A 14,445-nucleotide genomic window follows, 5' to 3' on the forward strand; every position below is an offset into this window, starting at 1 on the left:
AGACCTCCAGATCATTTGATCATTATTCACCCATTAATGCACCTGATACAAAATCGTAATCGTTTATTATTATTATTAGTATTAGTAACCTCATTTTTGATTTGTTCATATTTCAACATTACTAAATTGATTTGACTTATCATGGCAGTGTATGAATTACTGTAGGCAAATTCCAGCACTTAGTGTTTTTGGACTATTTCTGTATGTGTAGAAATAAGCCATAAGAAGAACAGACAGACTAGATTCATGTAGGTTCATGTTCTAAGTTCAGGTCAAAGGAATTTTATTTACATACAGAGTACCGAGTCTGTAGTCGGTAGTCTGATACTGAAAATATGCGTCATTTTGCTTTAAACAATCCATATGAAATTTCTGTTTGTTTGGATAAGGACAAACTCTTCTAAACTTTTTATCAGTGAAGTAAAACAAGGAAACATTCAGGTTCTGAGCCACGAACACTTTTTTCCTAATTTACATGTTCTGTTGTATTCTCCTTCATAAATGACTTGTCTTTTGAAAAGGGCTCTACAAATAATAAGTGCTTTTATGGAAAAAGCAGATGGCTTTTAACAGCATGTTTGTTTGAAGGCAGCAAGCATAACGAAAATAAAAGAAAATGAACTAAACAGGCTGGCGAGGCTATGTCTACAAAGATGTACCTAATTTTAATATTATCAGAGTGTGTGGGCGGAGTGGGGGGCATAAAGCTTTTAGTTACAAGCTGCGGTGTGGATAACTGGAATACTTGAGCTTACTAATAGACATAATATATGAAATGATAGAATATATCATATCAAGTTAATTTAGGACCCCGAATTTTGTACAAATTTTGTGTAGTTGTGTTTAATTTTTAGAATTAGTGCTATCTAAACGGCAAAAAGAGAGAGAAAAAGAATTAGTTGAAGAACTTAATTGCGCCATATAAAGACGAGGCAGGCCAATAATCAAGCACACATACAACAGCACAACAGTAATCTGAGGAGGGCGTGGCCGGGTGAGTCAAGCCCATGTGATTCCCCTTACGTCATGGGAAGGGCTTTTCCGGGTGTTTAGTTGGACACTGAACTCTTGACAGACAAACAAACGTAGCTCTTCTTTTACACTTTTCACCTTATTTTTGCCGAAATGAATCGCATATTTGGCAAAGGAAAAGCTAAAGGTCCGCCACCGAACCTGACGGACTGCATCGGAAGCGTAAGTATGAGGCGGAAATAACTTTTCGGAAGGATCTTTAAACGAAGTAAACAAAGACAGTTAGCTAAGTGTTAGCCAAGTTTCTGGGGACCAAACAGGCCACGGGTTCACATATTTAATTGGAGATATAATTTTCGGAAATATACATTATTTTCTAGATTAATCGTATGTTATTTTTTATGTTTTTAATGTCTCGTAGACTTAAAACCTAACGCCTTGAGTTGACAGTGTCAGTTGGTAAATAAGGTTCTCAAAGAAAACAATCAGTTCTCAGTGTGGGTAATGGGTCATCATTGTGTAACGTTGGGCAGGAATTTGAGCCATTTGACTGTGATTGAGCTCAAACCATGTTGTTCTCCGAGTAAAACAAAGAGAATAAGCAGACATGAACCAGTTAAACTGGTTGTCAGACTGCAGATGAAGGACGTGTTTAACGATGATGAGTTTTAGCGCCCACCGCAGAAAAATTACCACGGCTGTGATAGAAAAATATTTTGTTTTTAATTTACTGTAGCATAAAATACATTTACAGTGTCCACCAAATGGCCTGAAATAACAGGAAAATGCTTAGTTTCTGATAAGATGAGATAAAATAGATCCCAAGGGAAATCCCTAGTGCCTTTTTAGATGCTCGGTACAATGAGAAAAAGCATTCTCACACAAAAAAAAAAATTATGATCAACTACTGAACGGCTGCTGGAAAGATAAGACACAGGTGAGAACAACAGCAAAATGTCTACAGGACAGTATAAATGTCAGTATGATTAGTAAATAGGCAGAAAGTGGTGTTTTAAATAATATTTTTAATGCTATAGGGAATTGTAGCATGTGACAATGGAGAACTACAAATGATACTGTATTAATAATAATAATAATTGTCCCATCTGGTAAAGAGTCGATGGGTTAGGAAGTGTTGCTGTGCATGTGTATATTTTTCATGCATCACATGAGGGAGGAGTTGTACTGTCTAATAGCCACAGGTAGAAAGGAACTTCCTGTAGTCCTCAGGCCTGCACCTTGTGGCAGTGAGTCATTTGACTCGTGTGCTGTGGTGACTAATCAAGAGGGTCATGCTTGGATGGATTGTCCAAGATGCTGAGGAGTTGAACCAGCCTTCTCGATCAATTTGTTCAATCTGTTGCCATCAACTGCCTTCACCCAGCTGCCCCAGCACACTGTCGCATACAAGACCACTATTGCAACCACGGAGGTATAAAACATAGGCAGCATAGTCTGTAGATGCCCTTCAACATCTGTAGGACCATTTAGTGGCCTATTCTGAACCAGGAAAAACCCTGAATTCATTACTGTGTTCTTCTTTAAAAAGAGCTCCAATAATAATATGGTCCTACTGTCAAAGATCAACTAAAATTGATGTCATGTTTCTACTTTCAGGTGGATTCTCGGGCGGAGTCCATTGATAAGAAAATCGCCAGACTAGATGCTGAACTTGTGAAGTACAAAGATCAGATGAAAAAGATGAGAGATGGGCCTTCAAAGGTGAGTCTTGTTGTCCGGTTGTACTGTAAGACAAAGAGGCTGGTGTCTCTTAAAAACTTTCAAGATCAAAATAAACCTCTCTAAAATAATTCCTACAGTTTGTGAGGGGGTTTTCCACAAGTTTGTCCTTTTTCTCCCCCACTAGAACATGGTCAAGCAAAAGGCAATGAGAGTGCTAAAGCAGAAGAGAATGTGAGTACTTTTACTTCCTAAAGAAAGGGTAAGTTATTTAAGCTGCTGCCTTGATTGCTCTCATAACTTTATTTCTTCACGGCTCCAAGGTATGAAGGCCAGAGAGACAATCTTATGCAGCAGTCGTTCAACATGGAGCAAACAAACTACGCGATCCAAAACCTGAAAGACACTAAAACTACAGTAAGAGAACAGGAACTGGACCAGATCTTAGTTACAGAAGAAAATACTTTGTGTGCTAACATGTTTTGTTTTTTTTCTTTTAGGTTGATGCCATGAAAGTTGGCCTCAAAGACATGAAGAAGGCTTACAAGAATGTGAAGATTGATAAAATTGAGGTATGCTTTCAGGTTATTTTAACAGCAGTTAATGTAGCTACTTGGCTGTTAGTTAATAATTAACTAATTAATTATTATTATTGAAATTCAGTTACCAGTCTTAGGTGCTAACTCTTTAACCCTTGAAGGTTTGCTGATAGAACAAAACGAGTCGCTGTGCATCACAAATTAGTGAGGGTGGTCTCTGCCTGTGCAGCTACATCCAGATAAACCCAGAAACTATTGTATTGGTTGTCAAATACACATGTTAGATAAGTCCTGTAAAGGAAAGATCCTTAATGGTGATTGGCCAGCAGGGATTAATAACAGCCCAGATTAAATATGAGCAGTGTGTGCAGGTTATCAAATTACCAAAGATGCTGCTGACACAAATGTAATGCTTCAAACTTTTTTTTTTAAATATTCAGGATCTCCAAGACCAGCTGGAGGACATGATGGAGGATGCCAACGAGATCCAGGAAGCGATGAGCAGGAGCTATGGCACACCTGACATCGACGAGGACGACTTGGAAGCAGGTCAGGAAAACACAAATATGCCTGGATTTCACATATACAGCATTAAAAAAGAAAACATTACAGTGTACAAAGCTGCAGCAGTTCTGGTCAAGACTTATCTTTGCAGCATATGTGACCAGTGTGTGGATTTCATAAAAAAGGCTTCTAGTTTTTCCACTGACATCCCTGTGCACACACAGGACTTTAAGGATTCACGTGTGTAGACAGTTTAAACACAGATCTAAAGTGATAGAGCTCCTGATCTTTAAATGCTGTTCTGTCCACAGAGCTGGACGCTCTGGGAGACGAGCTGCTGATGGATGACGACAGCTCCTACCTCGATGAGGCCTCATCTGCTCCTTCCATCCCAGAGGGCCTGCCCGGCGACAAGTCAAACAGGGTACTGATCACAAGATTTTTACAGTTTCCTGTGAAATTTCTATTTAGTTTATAGCTTCTTGGTTTGTTATGCTTTCATTATTCATGGGAATTCCTTCTTTTTCTTTCAGGATGGTGTCCTGGTAGACGAGTTTGGCCTTCCTCAGATCCCAGCTTCATAAAGGAAAATACATCATCCTAGTTTTACATGTATCATAGCCCTTTTTTTCTATTTATCCAACTGACACTCCTGGCCGAAAAAGGCAGCAATAAAAACCAAAGCATCTTGTGTCCAATGAATGGTAGAAACTGTAAGGTAAAAATCGGGCGTCTTTAATTCAAGGTTGTGCTTATGACTCTTTATAACTAAGCTTGTGATTGCTGGAATTAGGTTTCTATTATCTTTGTACAGTTTTTGCGGCACCCTGTTGCAAAAAACAAAATAAATTATATTTTTCAAACAATACTCATCCTTGTGTGATATAGAAATCATTCCATCAAGTCATTTTTTTGTACAAAAGACAGTTTATTGTCCAGTTAAATTTGTGCATGTGCAGGTGATAACTTAACACATTAACTTGGCAATTACTGTTAGCAAAAATAAATATGGAGTTTTTCCTTTTTAAAAGCCCTGAAGTTCCAACCACAGCGAAACTGTTTCTCGGTCACCAGCTGAGCCTGTAGGTGTGAGGGAAGATCTTTTGGTGTAGATACTCCACCATGCTGGTCTTGCTTTGCAGCTTTTCAAACTCAAAGTAAGGAATCTAGAAAGAAAAACACAAATTCGGCTATTTCGTTTGAATTTTAGGATTTACTGATCTACACAAATCTAAGAACTGTTGAGGATCTAACCTGAACAACTTCATATCCCAGAAGGCGCAGATGCCGCTGCTTGATGGCCTCTTTTCCAAGAAGCTGCCTCAAGTTTGACGTGAACCTCTTTTGTCCATCAATACACAGAGCGATCCTGCAACGTCACCATACAGCTCTCAAATACGAGCTTTACTTTCACTGCTTTGACATCGAAAACATGAAACTGGTTTACCTTTTGTATACGTCATCAGTTTGGCTGGCAGGCAGCACATATCCCTCTTCATCAAGTTTTATTTCAACATCTGCAACAAGAAAAGAACGAAGCCTTCAGTAGATAAGCTACAGGAAACATTTATGAAGTAAACCACTGGTGCAGACCAGCGTGTGTGCGTTACCGAGTGTGTAGCAGTATGGCGTCAGAACTTTCGATCCAAAGTATGAACGATCCCCGAGCAAATCCACCAATCCAGTTTTCACAGAGTTGTACAGATGTGGATCCACTGGTGTCTCCAGAGAGCGTCCAGACATGAGGAAAGACTTGACGCGGTATTTTGGAAGGAGTTTGGGACCCTGATTAAAGAAAAACAAAGGTTGACACAGGAAAGTGTTCATATAGCCTGCTATGACGTGTGACTTACAGATTTTCATTTATTTGAAAACAAAACACTGAGCAGTATAAATGTTATTAGTATTCACTTCTTTTTGTTTACCTTTACGTGTGTTTTCTATCCATTTGAAATGAGAAAAACACAATAAAAACACATCATCCTGTTTTTATAAAAGCTCACAGAACGTGTATACATTTGTTAGTTTGTCTTTTTGGATCTCAAAAAATGAAAACTAGATAAAAGACCGGAATTGGAGGTTGGTAAGTCAAATTTAAATAAAATACAACTGAACACTGTAGAAACAATAAAGTGACCCTAGATAAGTAAATTGATAAATAATTTGCTCCTAATGCCACATAACTAAAATGCACTGAAGCTCACACACCGATGATGAGTTAAGCATGTGGGTGTGTATTCAGGTTTTGCATTGTTCCTGTGTCATTCAGCTTTCCAAGTGTCTAACCCTCACATTGTTCTAAATACTTTACCTCATAGAAGGGACACTCCAACTTCACAGTCATGTAGAGCTGAGTCAGTTGTGCCAGAGCAGCCCGGTCAATTCCCATGCTTTGCTCTACAGGACAAAAACACACAGCAGGAAATGACGTCAGCAATATTTTGTTAAATCATGCACTCATGATACAGCATGTGTTGGCATTACGATTTACCTTGCAGCTGCTGGAGGAAGTAACTGCTGAAAACTTTGGAGACAAAATTAACAGGGAACCTCTCCACCAGGGTGCAGGCATGGAGCAGGTTGAGCAGCGTTCGAGGCTGGAAGTGTGAGAAACGCGTGTGTAGGATAGTTTCTACTTTCCCGAACACCTGGCCCGCATTGGGTGGGAGGTATCCCAGCTTCCCAAAAGCCATGATCTGCCTAGCCACCTGGCTGGTGCTGTAGTCATCTGCTCGGTACACAAAGCTCTCAGCGATGGCATCAAAGACGGGCGGGGAAAGGATGTTCCTGCGTCCAAAGAACTGCATCACTTTAGTAATTGTCTCTGGGTGGGAGGTGAAGGCCACTGTAGGAACATATTTCTCCATCGCCCCCATAAAGTAATGATCACTGTGACCAAAGTGCATTAGTGCCCCAAGTACATGGGTGAGCTCCTCATCGGTGAAGTGAGGCACATGCCGCACAGCCTGCTTACACAGATTGATCACAAGAGGCATGGCCTGCATCTGATTCAGGGTTACGAGAGCGCCGAGCACCCCGCTGACAGCAGCAGGATCCATACGGGAAGTAACAGTCACAGCGTGGCTGTGCATGGCATTCAGGAGGTCCCTGTATTTTCCATCTACACCCACACCACCTTGCAGAAGTCTATAAACAGCAACAAGGTCTGCTAGGCTCCAATTGGAAAGCTCCTGCCTCTGGATTTGCTCCATCAACTGCTCCAACATCACACTGCCTGGACCCTCTATGGCCAGCATCGCCTGCCCCAGAGTACACAGTTCCCCTATGGTCATCTCCCCCCTGTCAAGCCTTGCCTGGCTCTCAGACATGAGCCTTACCATCAGTGTGCTCCAGGGATCCAAGTAAAGCCGTGTGCAAGCCAAGAGAGCCGAAACCAGTCCAGCATTAGTCAACCGTCCAGAGTCCTGCTCCAGCTGGAAGCACAGGGCCCTGATAGTGGCCTCCTCCAACACAGTGGGGTTGGTCAGAGCACCACCCTCCTGCTCCAAGTCGGCCACACGGTGAAGGGCTGCTGCGGCCATGGTGTCAGACATGATTTCCACTGAGCGCAGCAGTCTGAAAACCTGCCTGGAGGAGGAGCAGGTCTCTAGACGGTGCAGGAAACTTTGCTCCTCTATAGCTGTGGGTCGGTGCAGCTGGGTCAGACAAAACCGCGGGACCGAATCTCTGTGGATTCCCACTGAGCTGCTGGTGATGAATGCAGGCTCCCTGACGATGGTGGTCAGACTCCTCGTCACGCTGTCCTGTAGTAGCTTCCGGCAGCCCCATATCCTGATACACCGGCCGGCTGATGTACACAGGCAAGTTACACATAAGACCTGGCTGCTGGTACTCAGAGGCCTGACGGATCCAGCAGGATAACATCGAATCCTGAACGGAATCCTCTGAATCAGCTTCAGAGCCATGACCCTGGTCCGGGACTCACCGGTCCCAGCTGAGCTAAAACGAAATAAAAACACAAAATTATTAAGGCTATTTTTAAATAAGTGAGAGAACAAAAAAAACCCACCAAGAGTCAGAGACTCCTTCCAAACGTTTTCCTGTTTAAAATGAGCAGTTCATGGGTGGCTTTTTCAAAGACGCTAGACTGGTATGCAAATAATTCAAGGCAAAGATAACATCTGTTATTTTTGGCCATTGACAATATTATCCTTGCGTAAATGCCACCTTACTTACAAAATTTAAATATATATATTGATAGAAAACTAAAATGTCTCTGGTATTCACCAAAATGTTTTAAATACAGGGAAACGTCTGTCTTAGTTTCTTTTAGCGAACCAACCTTGAAGGTTGCTGTTAGCTAACGTTAGCATAGGTGCTAGCCTCATGTGTAACCTAGCAGAGCCGCACTGCTCTTTGTACTAACTTTTCATAGGGCTGACACTTCGGAAATATAAATAAAAACAAAAATGTGACGACAGTAAACTGAAAAAGTTCGTACCTGGACCTTCCAACAGCGGAAAAGGGTAAAATAACCGCTGACACCGGAGATGCTACCAAACGTGACTCCGTAAGGAGCACGAGGCGTTCAAGGCACCCTCAAAGTCTGTTCTTCTTAATTTCACACGCGTCTTGATGTTCCAAATCAAGAAGTAATTCTTAAATTAGCATATAACAAGAGAATTGCTGTAGATTAGCATAGCTCTTCACACATCTGAAATTCGTGGTGTAGAAAAAGATATATATTTCTTTCTTTTATTATTAAATTTGTATGAAACCCCTAAAGGGAGCAGACGAAAGAAGCAGTGTCTGAAATCCATACTTTCACTGTAACCTTCACTTCTCTTAGTCTCTTCGCAATAAATGTTCATTTCCGATAACTCGTTTTAATAGTTTTCTGACCTTCATAGGTTTTGTATGTCCAATAATCGAGGCATCATTGAAGGCAGCGTCATGTGGTTTGAACCTTCCACTCAGACACTAGAGGGCGACATTATCACTGCACAAGCCTATTCAAAATAACGTTTTGAGTTTGCGGCCGGTCGTCATAGCTTAACCCTCCTGTTATGTTGGTTTCCAGGAACACCAATTATGCTCCTGGGTTAATTTGACCCGGGACAAATTTACTCATCCAAAAGTGTCAGAAATACTGCCATTGATTATTTTACAATTTAGATTTTTTATTTTCGTTTTCTGTAGTGATGCAGATGACATCTCTTCTGTTCTGGGTCAATCTGACCCGCAACATAACAGGAGGGTTAAGTGGTCTTTCTGCGCCAAAAATAATTTTGTATTTTAACCTGCCATTTAAAGCATGGACTGTCATTTAAAGAGGGCGCAGCTGTAAAGTGCAGAGAGATATAGCGTCATCGCTCAAACAAGATTTTGGGAAATGAACACTGTAAATGTAGTTCTGCCAAAAACCAAAGAAAATTTAGTTCCAGGATGGATTTAAGCCAGTCCTTCTCATCTGGTAGGTTAGCATCCTTTTGTATATGTTTCATAGATAAGCATTTTTATTATACTAGATCACTCCCTGATATGAAGCAGACAGCATGCAGGTATGTACTGAGTAGTTTTCCTTTCATTTTTATAAAGGTCAGATTTTACTGTTTGCACTGGACTTTGCACAAACATCACCTAGTGCTAGCCTGCACATGCTGATTGAATTGGATCGGAGGAAGAGCAGGCTTGTAGAGACTTGACAAAAATCCCAATGAGGGGGGGAGAAAAAAAAAATAAAAATCTGTTGCTTAAGAATTTTGTTTCACCCGAGGCAATAAAATAAAGACAAAATAATGCAACACTTATTTCAGTTGTCATTTATGGAAGGGAAACAGCAAAATACAACTTGATAGAGGGCTTTTATTTAAAAAGTTTATATTAGAAAATGTAAAAACTCAGCTAAACCCAATCACATGAATTGCAAAGATGCATTTCCTTAGAGCTTTCAAAGTGCTGCCACTTCACATCTTTACATGACAAAACAACACTATTCAGATTTTTCTTCTAAGATGTGTAAATTTGGCAATACTGGAAGTTCACAGCAAACCGTGTTGATAGTTATTGCTTTGGTTTGTTTAAAATAGGGTTTAAACTGGAGTTGAGACATGCAGCATGGTGATCTAGCTGACGACAGAGAGGTGGAGGGCACAGAGAGAACGCTGGTGTAGCTCCTTAATCGTCCTTATCCTTGGCTCCGTGCTTTAGGATGCGTGTGAACTCCACATAGTTGAAATTATTCTTCTTGTCAATGGGGGCCTCCCTGAAGAGCTCATCCACCTCCTCATCTGTAAACCGGTCACCCATTGTTGTGAGCAGCTCTCTGAGGTAATCTTCCTGGATGAAACCTGAAGTGGATAATGGTCAAAATCAGATAAGAAACTGCAACAGTTCCCTCTTCAAATTAAAAAAAAGCAAAAACAAAAAAAAACCCCATGAGACTGTGGGTCACCAACAGGAAGTTACCTGTCCCCTCCTCATCAAAGCAAGCAAATGCATTCCTGATCACATCCTCGGGGTCTGTGCCATTGAGCTTCTCTCCAAACATGGTGAGGAACATGGTGAAGTTGATGGGCCCAGGAGCTTCATTCATCATGGCCTCCAGGTAGTCCTCATTGGGATTTTTGCCTGTGTAGATAAACATATGTGATGCAAACTGAATTCAGAGGAGACTTTTCTATTTTCAAACAACTTCTTATCCTAATAGGAACAAAACTAAATTGGGCAAACATCTTACTGCCTTCAATGTTCTCTGTACCGAGAGCCCTGTGTTTATTTCTCTATAAAGCAACTTCAGCCAGCTAATCCCAGCTTCAAACCATTATTATTTTCATTGTGCTTCCTATCAAAGAAGCAGAGTGAAGCCTTTTAAGTGTAGGGTTTCTGCCGGACAAGTTATAAGACCAAGAGTAAAAGAGTAATAAGTTGTAACATTTGCCTGGGTCTTTTGCTTAGCAGTTCTAACCCTTTCACAGCTTACTGAATGTGTTAAAATAAAAAGGTATATTAAACAGCAGCTGTACTTCTCGTCCTAAAGCCAAGCTTAAAATTACCAGCTGTTTTCAGACATTAGTCTGGGTAGGCGGCTCCGTTTAGGAGCTTGAAATACATGGGTGGAAACCCTGCATAGCAGTAGCATTGGCAGGAACAGGTCACACAGCAGTTACTGCACCATTTTCTTCTAATGAACCAGTATAGATCTATGAAGAGCACCTTTTCTCTACTCATAAACCTGAAAGGCTCAAATGATAGAGGCAATCATTATTTTTATTAACAGCTAAAAGCAAATTTAAATACGTGTGCCTGTAGAACCAGTTTAAGCACAGCTAACATCAGTACACACCCAAATGAATACGAACAGAGCATGAATGGCATACATTTGACCTCCTTAAGACGTCTGAGAATTTTACTCACCCAGCGAGGCAAGCATGTCGTGGAGGTCCTCTTTGTCGACAAACCCATCTCGGTTCTGGTCGATCATGTTGAAGGCCTCCTTAAACTCCTGAATCTGGGACTGGTCAAACATGGCGAAGACATTGGAAGTGGCGCGCTGAGGGCGCTTCTTCGTGGTCTTTCCCTTAGCCCTTTTGCTAGACATTGTGAATGTTTTGTTTCTGTGGAAATTAACAGACATCAGGTTACACATCTTTTTGAATTACAGCTCCATTTGATTAACTACTGAGAAACAAACTGGAAACTGATTTAGGTTGGGTTGATTTCTACATCTGATAAGACTAAACTAAAAGACTTTTCATTTGATTGAAAAGACTTCAAGAATTCCAATCAGGATGCAATGTTATAGGGATGAATGCCAACTTATTCCCCATTTACAGGAAACAGCATCATTTGCCAAGGCACAATGTGGAAGAAAACACCACAAGACAGACAAAAGTTGGCAGCACAATTCAGCATTTAGATCAAAGTAGATGATGCCATTATTCAAAATAAGAGTTTGTCAGTCACATCCACACATGAGTAGCAGGGTAATATAATTCTCTGGCAGCGAATCCCCAGTGAGGTGTCCCTCACTGAGCTATAAATGGAAATGTTCCTCATCTTTCTAGGTTGATCAGCTCACTGCTTTCAAAGAGGGTAGGAAAACTACCGATGTGAGGACAGATGCCCTTATCAGGCAAAGTCTTGAATAAAGAGTTGAACTGTCCCCACGTTAACATCTTTATGTTGACAGACACTTTGGGTTTTGCTGCTCTGCACTCATGGAAAATGGATTCCAACAGCTCAGGCAGCAAGCATTATCTCGCTATGCATGTGATGCCCTGTAAAAACAGTGATGTGGGCTGATATTATCTGAAACACTGACAAGTGCAACAAAAAAGGAAAGAAAATATGAGCAACGTCTTACCCTATAACTTATTAAATAAAAAAATAGAATAAAATGACAAATGTTATGCCTACTGAGAATGAATCTGAAAAGCTGACTGAAGACAGCTGGTGATTGTTGGTTAACCGTGTCGACTGACTAACAACTAAAGCTGATTTACGCATATATCATATTTACGCGTTTTTAATTAAATGTTCTCTTCTCCCCAGCGGTCATACAAATGCACAATTGACATTAATTAACTTCGAATAAGCCAAAAAAGTTAAACACGATATTTATATGATTTAAAAAGCTGACCGTACCTGCACACTCTTCTGGTTTGCGGCCTGTATTAACCAACATAATTTATATGAAATACCCAACAGTCACTGGCGATAACCCAATTCACAAACACATTTTCAACTCACGAAGCTAACCGCGGGATTTACTAGCTGAAAATATTTCTTTACTTGCGACCAATTTCGTAACAGAGCCATTAGCTACGCGGCTAACTGTTAGCCGTGTTTTCAAGGCTACCAACGAGTGAGCAACACATTACGTTTTCTTTTAAGATATGAAGTTTTAGCAGCGGGATTAAATCCGTGTTTTGTATATATCAGAGTGTGTTTAATGCAACTAAATAGCTCTTTAAAATAAGATATAAACACAGACTTACCTGACAACTTCCAGAAAACCGTCAGCTAGCCCTGTGCCGTTCTTTTTCTCAACCACCGCCCTTCACTTCCTCATAATATTGCTGGGTTCCGTACAGAACACCAGACCAAACCAATGAAGAACTATGGGGGTGCCGGTCAAGAATGAAGCCATTATTTCTCATTTGGAATTAATTGCATGTTTCAGTCTAATTGTAATTCTTAAATAACTTGTCTAAAACTCCGTTTGAAAACATATCTAAATAATTCTAGCATTATTAGCAATAAAATACAAAATAATTTTTAACACTTCCCTCTTTGGAGTAATTGTAACTTCCACTCTCTGCCTGCATTGACTTTCAAGGATATGTCCTTTTAAGGAAATAGCGACATACATCCTCCCTGCGATGAGCAATTAAGGAAAGGTGTGTAGTTTCAATGATCCCCGTGGGAGGATGGAATTTTTTAAATTCCATATTTTATTTATTCTAACGTTTCTCTTATTTTCTAAACTATTCAACACATAAATTTATCTTTAATGTATTTTTTAAACACGTTTCTAACAGCTGATTTCATTCATTCCTTTAATGGAAAAACAGAAATTTAGTCATATTTGGGTCATATTTGGGTCATCCTCATAACTAAACTACGTTGACACTGATCATTTGTTATTTATGATTCTCCTTTGTTGCATTATCATTGGGCTTTTAATGTTGTTTACGTGTTATTTATTGTTGAAGAATATGTTATGATGTCTTCCTGGGAACGTCCTCGTTGAAGATTTGAATAGGTAAATCGAACAGGAAAAGATAATGAAATATTGAAGGAAGTCAAATACTAAACCATAACAAAATGAAGAAATGTTGACATAGAGGATAATTATAGTCCGACTTGTCCGACGATGGGTCAGACAACAGTTGGTACCACAGTCATTGCTGTAAACAGAGGATTACTGCTGCAGGGCTTCAAAAGCAACACGTGGAACTATTGACTCACAGTTAAAACAGGCCACGTCTGCCTTTGTTGTCCACCTGTCATATCACTTTCAGTGTTAGGGAAACAGCTTCACACTGGAAAAAGTTTTACTCGCAGCAAAGCCAGAGGAAGAAGCCTAGTTTAAAGCTTCAAACATACAAAGAGGTGAAGCATATGGTTGTGTGCTGCCTCATGAACGCATTGCCCAGGCATGCCCGAAAAGGGGAATGTGGCTCATTGAGTGGGTCCGGTTACAGAAGATAAGTAACAGTAAAATCTTTTTTTTCGTTGTATGCCACACTTAATTTGTGATTTTAGTAGTTAAACTATTTTTGTTTACAAAATAATTATCTAAAAAAAAAAGCTACAACAAATTTAAACTGTGCATGGTTCACTTACCTTTAGCACTGCACTTTCAAAGCTGATAACAAAATGAGTGTCATGACTCATGAATATTTATATATTTTACAATAACCAGACTTTTACAATTATACATATAGATACCAAACTGTTAGTTTCTACTCCTCCTCTGTGTTTAGGAGAGACACAACCGAGCCACTCAAAATGAAAAGAGAAAATTAATGTTGGAAAATATTTTACGATTGTATTTTAAGTTTTGCATTTATTTATTTATTTTTACTTAGAATTGCAGTACTGCATTCACCCACTAGAGGCTGCTACTTACACATGAAACTTCTCATGCATATTTAAACACTTCTTGAGATATTTACTTACCTTTCTTAGAGTGTCACTTCGTGTGAACTGAATATGTTCATATCTCCGAACTTTATATAGCTTCAAAGCATTGATGCAGCACAAACACAGAAGATAAAAATAG

At 40.0% G+C, this 14,445-nt stretch overlaps 3 protein-coding genes across 4 annotated transcripts; 1 reads left to right on the top strand and 2 right to left on the bottom strand.

Annotated features, from left to right (window-relative positions):
• Window positions 1-1,015: 1,015 nt before the first annotated feature.
• chmp5b (charged multivesicular body protein 5b) lies at window positions 1,016-4,563 on the top strand. Its single transcript, XM_085286932.1, has 8 exons — window positions 1,016-1,194; window positions 2,590-2,694; window positions 2,840-2,886; window positions 2,976-3,069; window positions 3,153-3,224; window positions 3,632-3,740; window positions 4,007-4,119; window positions 4,229-4,563. Exons 1-8 carry the CDS (start codon window positions 1,126-1,128, stop codon window positions 4,277-4,279), a joined length of 660 nt encoding a protein of 219 aa, XP_085143058.1. The 5' UTR covers window positions 1,016-1,125; the 3' UTR covers window positions 4,280-4,563.
• Window positions 4,564-4,602: 39 nt separating this feature from the next.
• On the bottom strand, window positions 4,603-8,283 carry fastkd3 (FAST kinase domains 3). Of its 2 annotated transcripts, none has more exons than XM_085286930.1 (7): window positions 8,158-8,283; window positions 6,187-7,655; window positions 6,007-6,092; window positions 5,306-5,480; window positions 5,143-5,212; window positions 4,950-5,064; window positions 4,603-4,861 (listed from the first exon to the last, which is right to left on the bottom strand). In XM_085286930.1, the coding sequence occupies exons 2-7, from the start codon at window positions 7,619-7,621 to the stop codon at window positions 4,763-4,765; spliced, it is 1,980 nt and encodes a 659-aa protein (XP_085143056.1). In that variant the 5' UTR covers window positions 7,622-7,655; window positions 8,158-8,283; the 3' UTR covers window positions 4,603-4,762. The 2 variants fall into 2 exon arrangements, with proteins under 2 accessions (XP_085143056.1, XP_085143057.1); XM_085286931.1 differs by lacking the exon at window positions 8,158-8,283 and adding an exon at window positions 7,999-8,106.
• Window positions 8,284-9,463: 1,180 nt separating this feature from the next.
• On the bottom strand, window positions 9,464-12,811 carry myl12.1 (myosin, light chain 12, genome duplicate 1). The gene is made up of 4 exons (XM_085286933.1): window positions 12,656-12,811; window positions 11,073-11,272; window positions 10,125-10,286; window positions 9,464-10,006 (listed from the first exon to the last, which is right to left on the bottom strand). Exons 2-4 carry the CDS (start codon window positions 11,254-11,256, stop codon window positions 9,834-9,836), a joined length of 519 nt encoding a protein of 172 aa, XP_085143059.1. The 5' UTR covers window positions 11,257-11,272; window positions 12,656-12,811; the 3' UTR covers window positions 9,464-9,833.
• Window positions 12,812-14,445: the final 1,634 nt, after the last annotated feature.

This window comes from Mchenga conophoros, linkage group LG9, assembly GCF_057382185.1.
Source record: "Mchenga conophoros isolate Kocher_MC1m ecotype Shallow Benthic linkage group LG9, M_conophoros_male_GT1.1, whole genome shotgun sequence".
NCBI classification, from domain to species: domain Eukaryota; kingdom Metazoa; phylum Chordata; class Actinopteri; order Cichliformes; family Cichlidae; genus Mchenga; species Mchenga conophoros.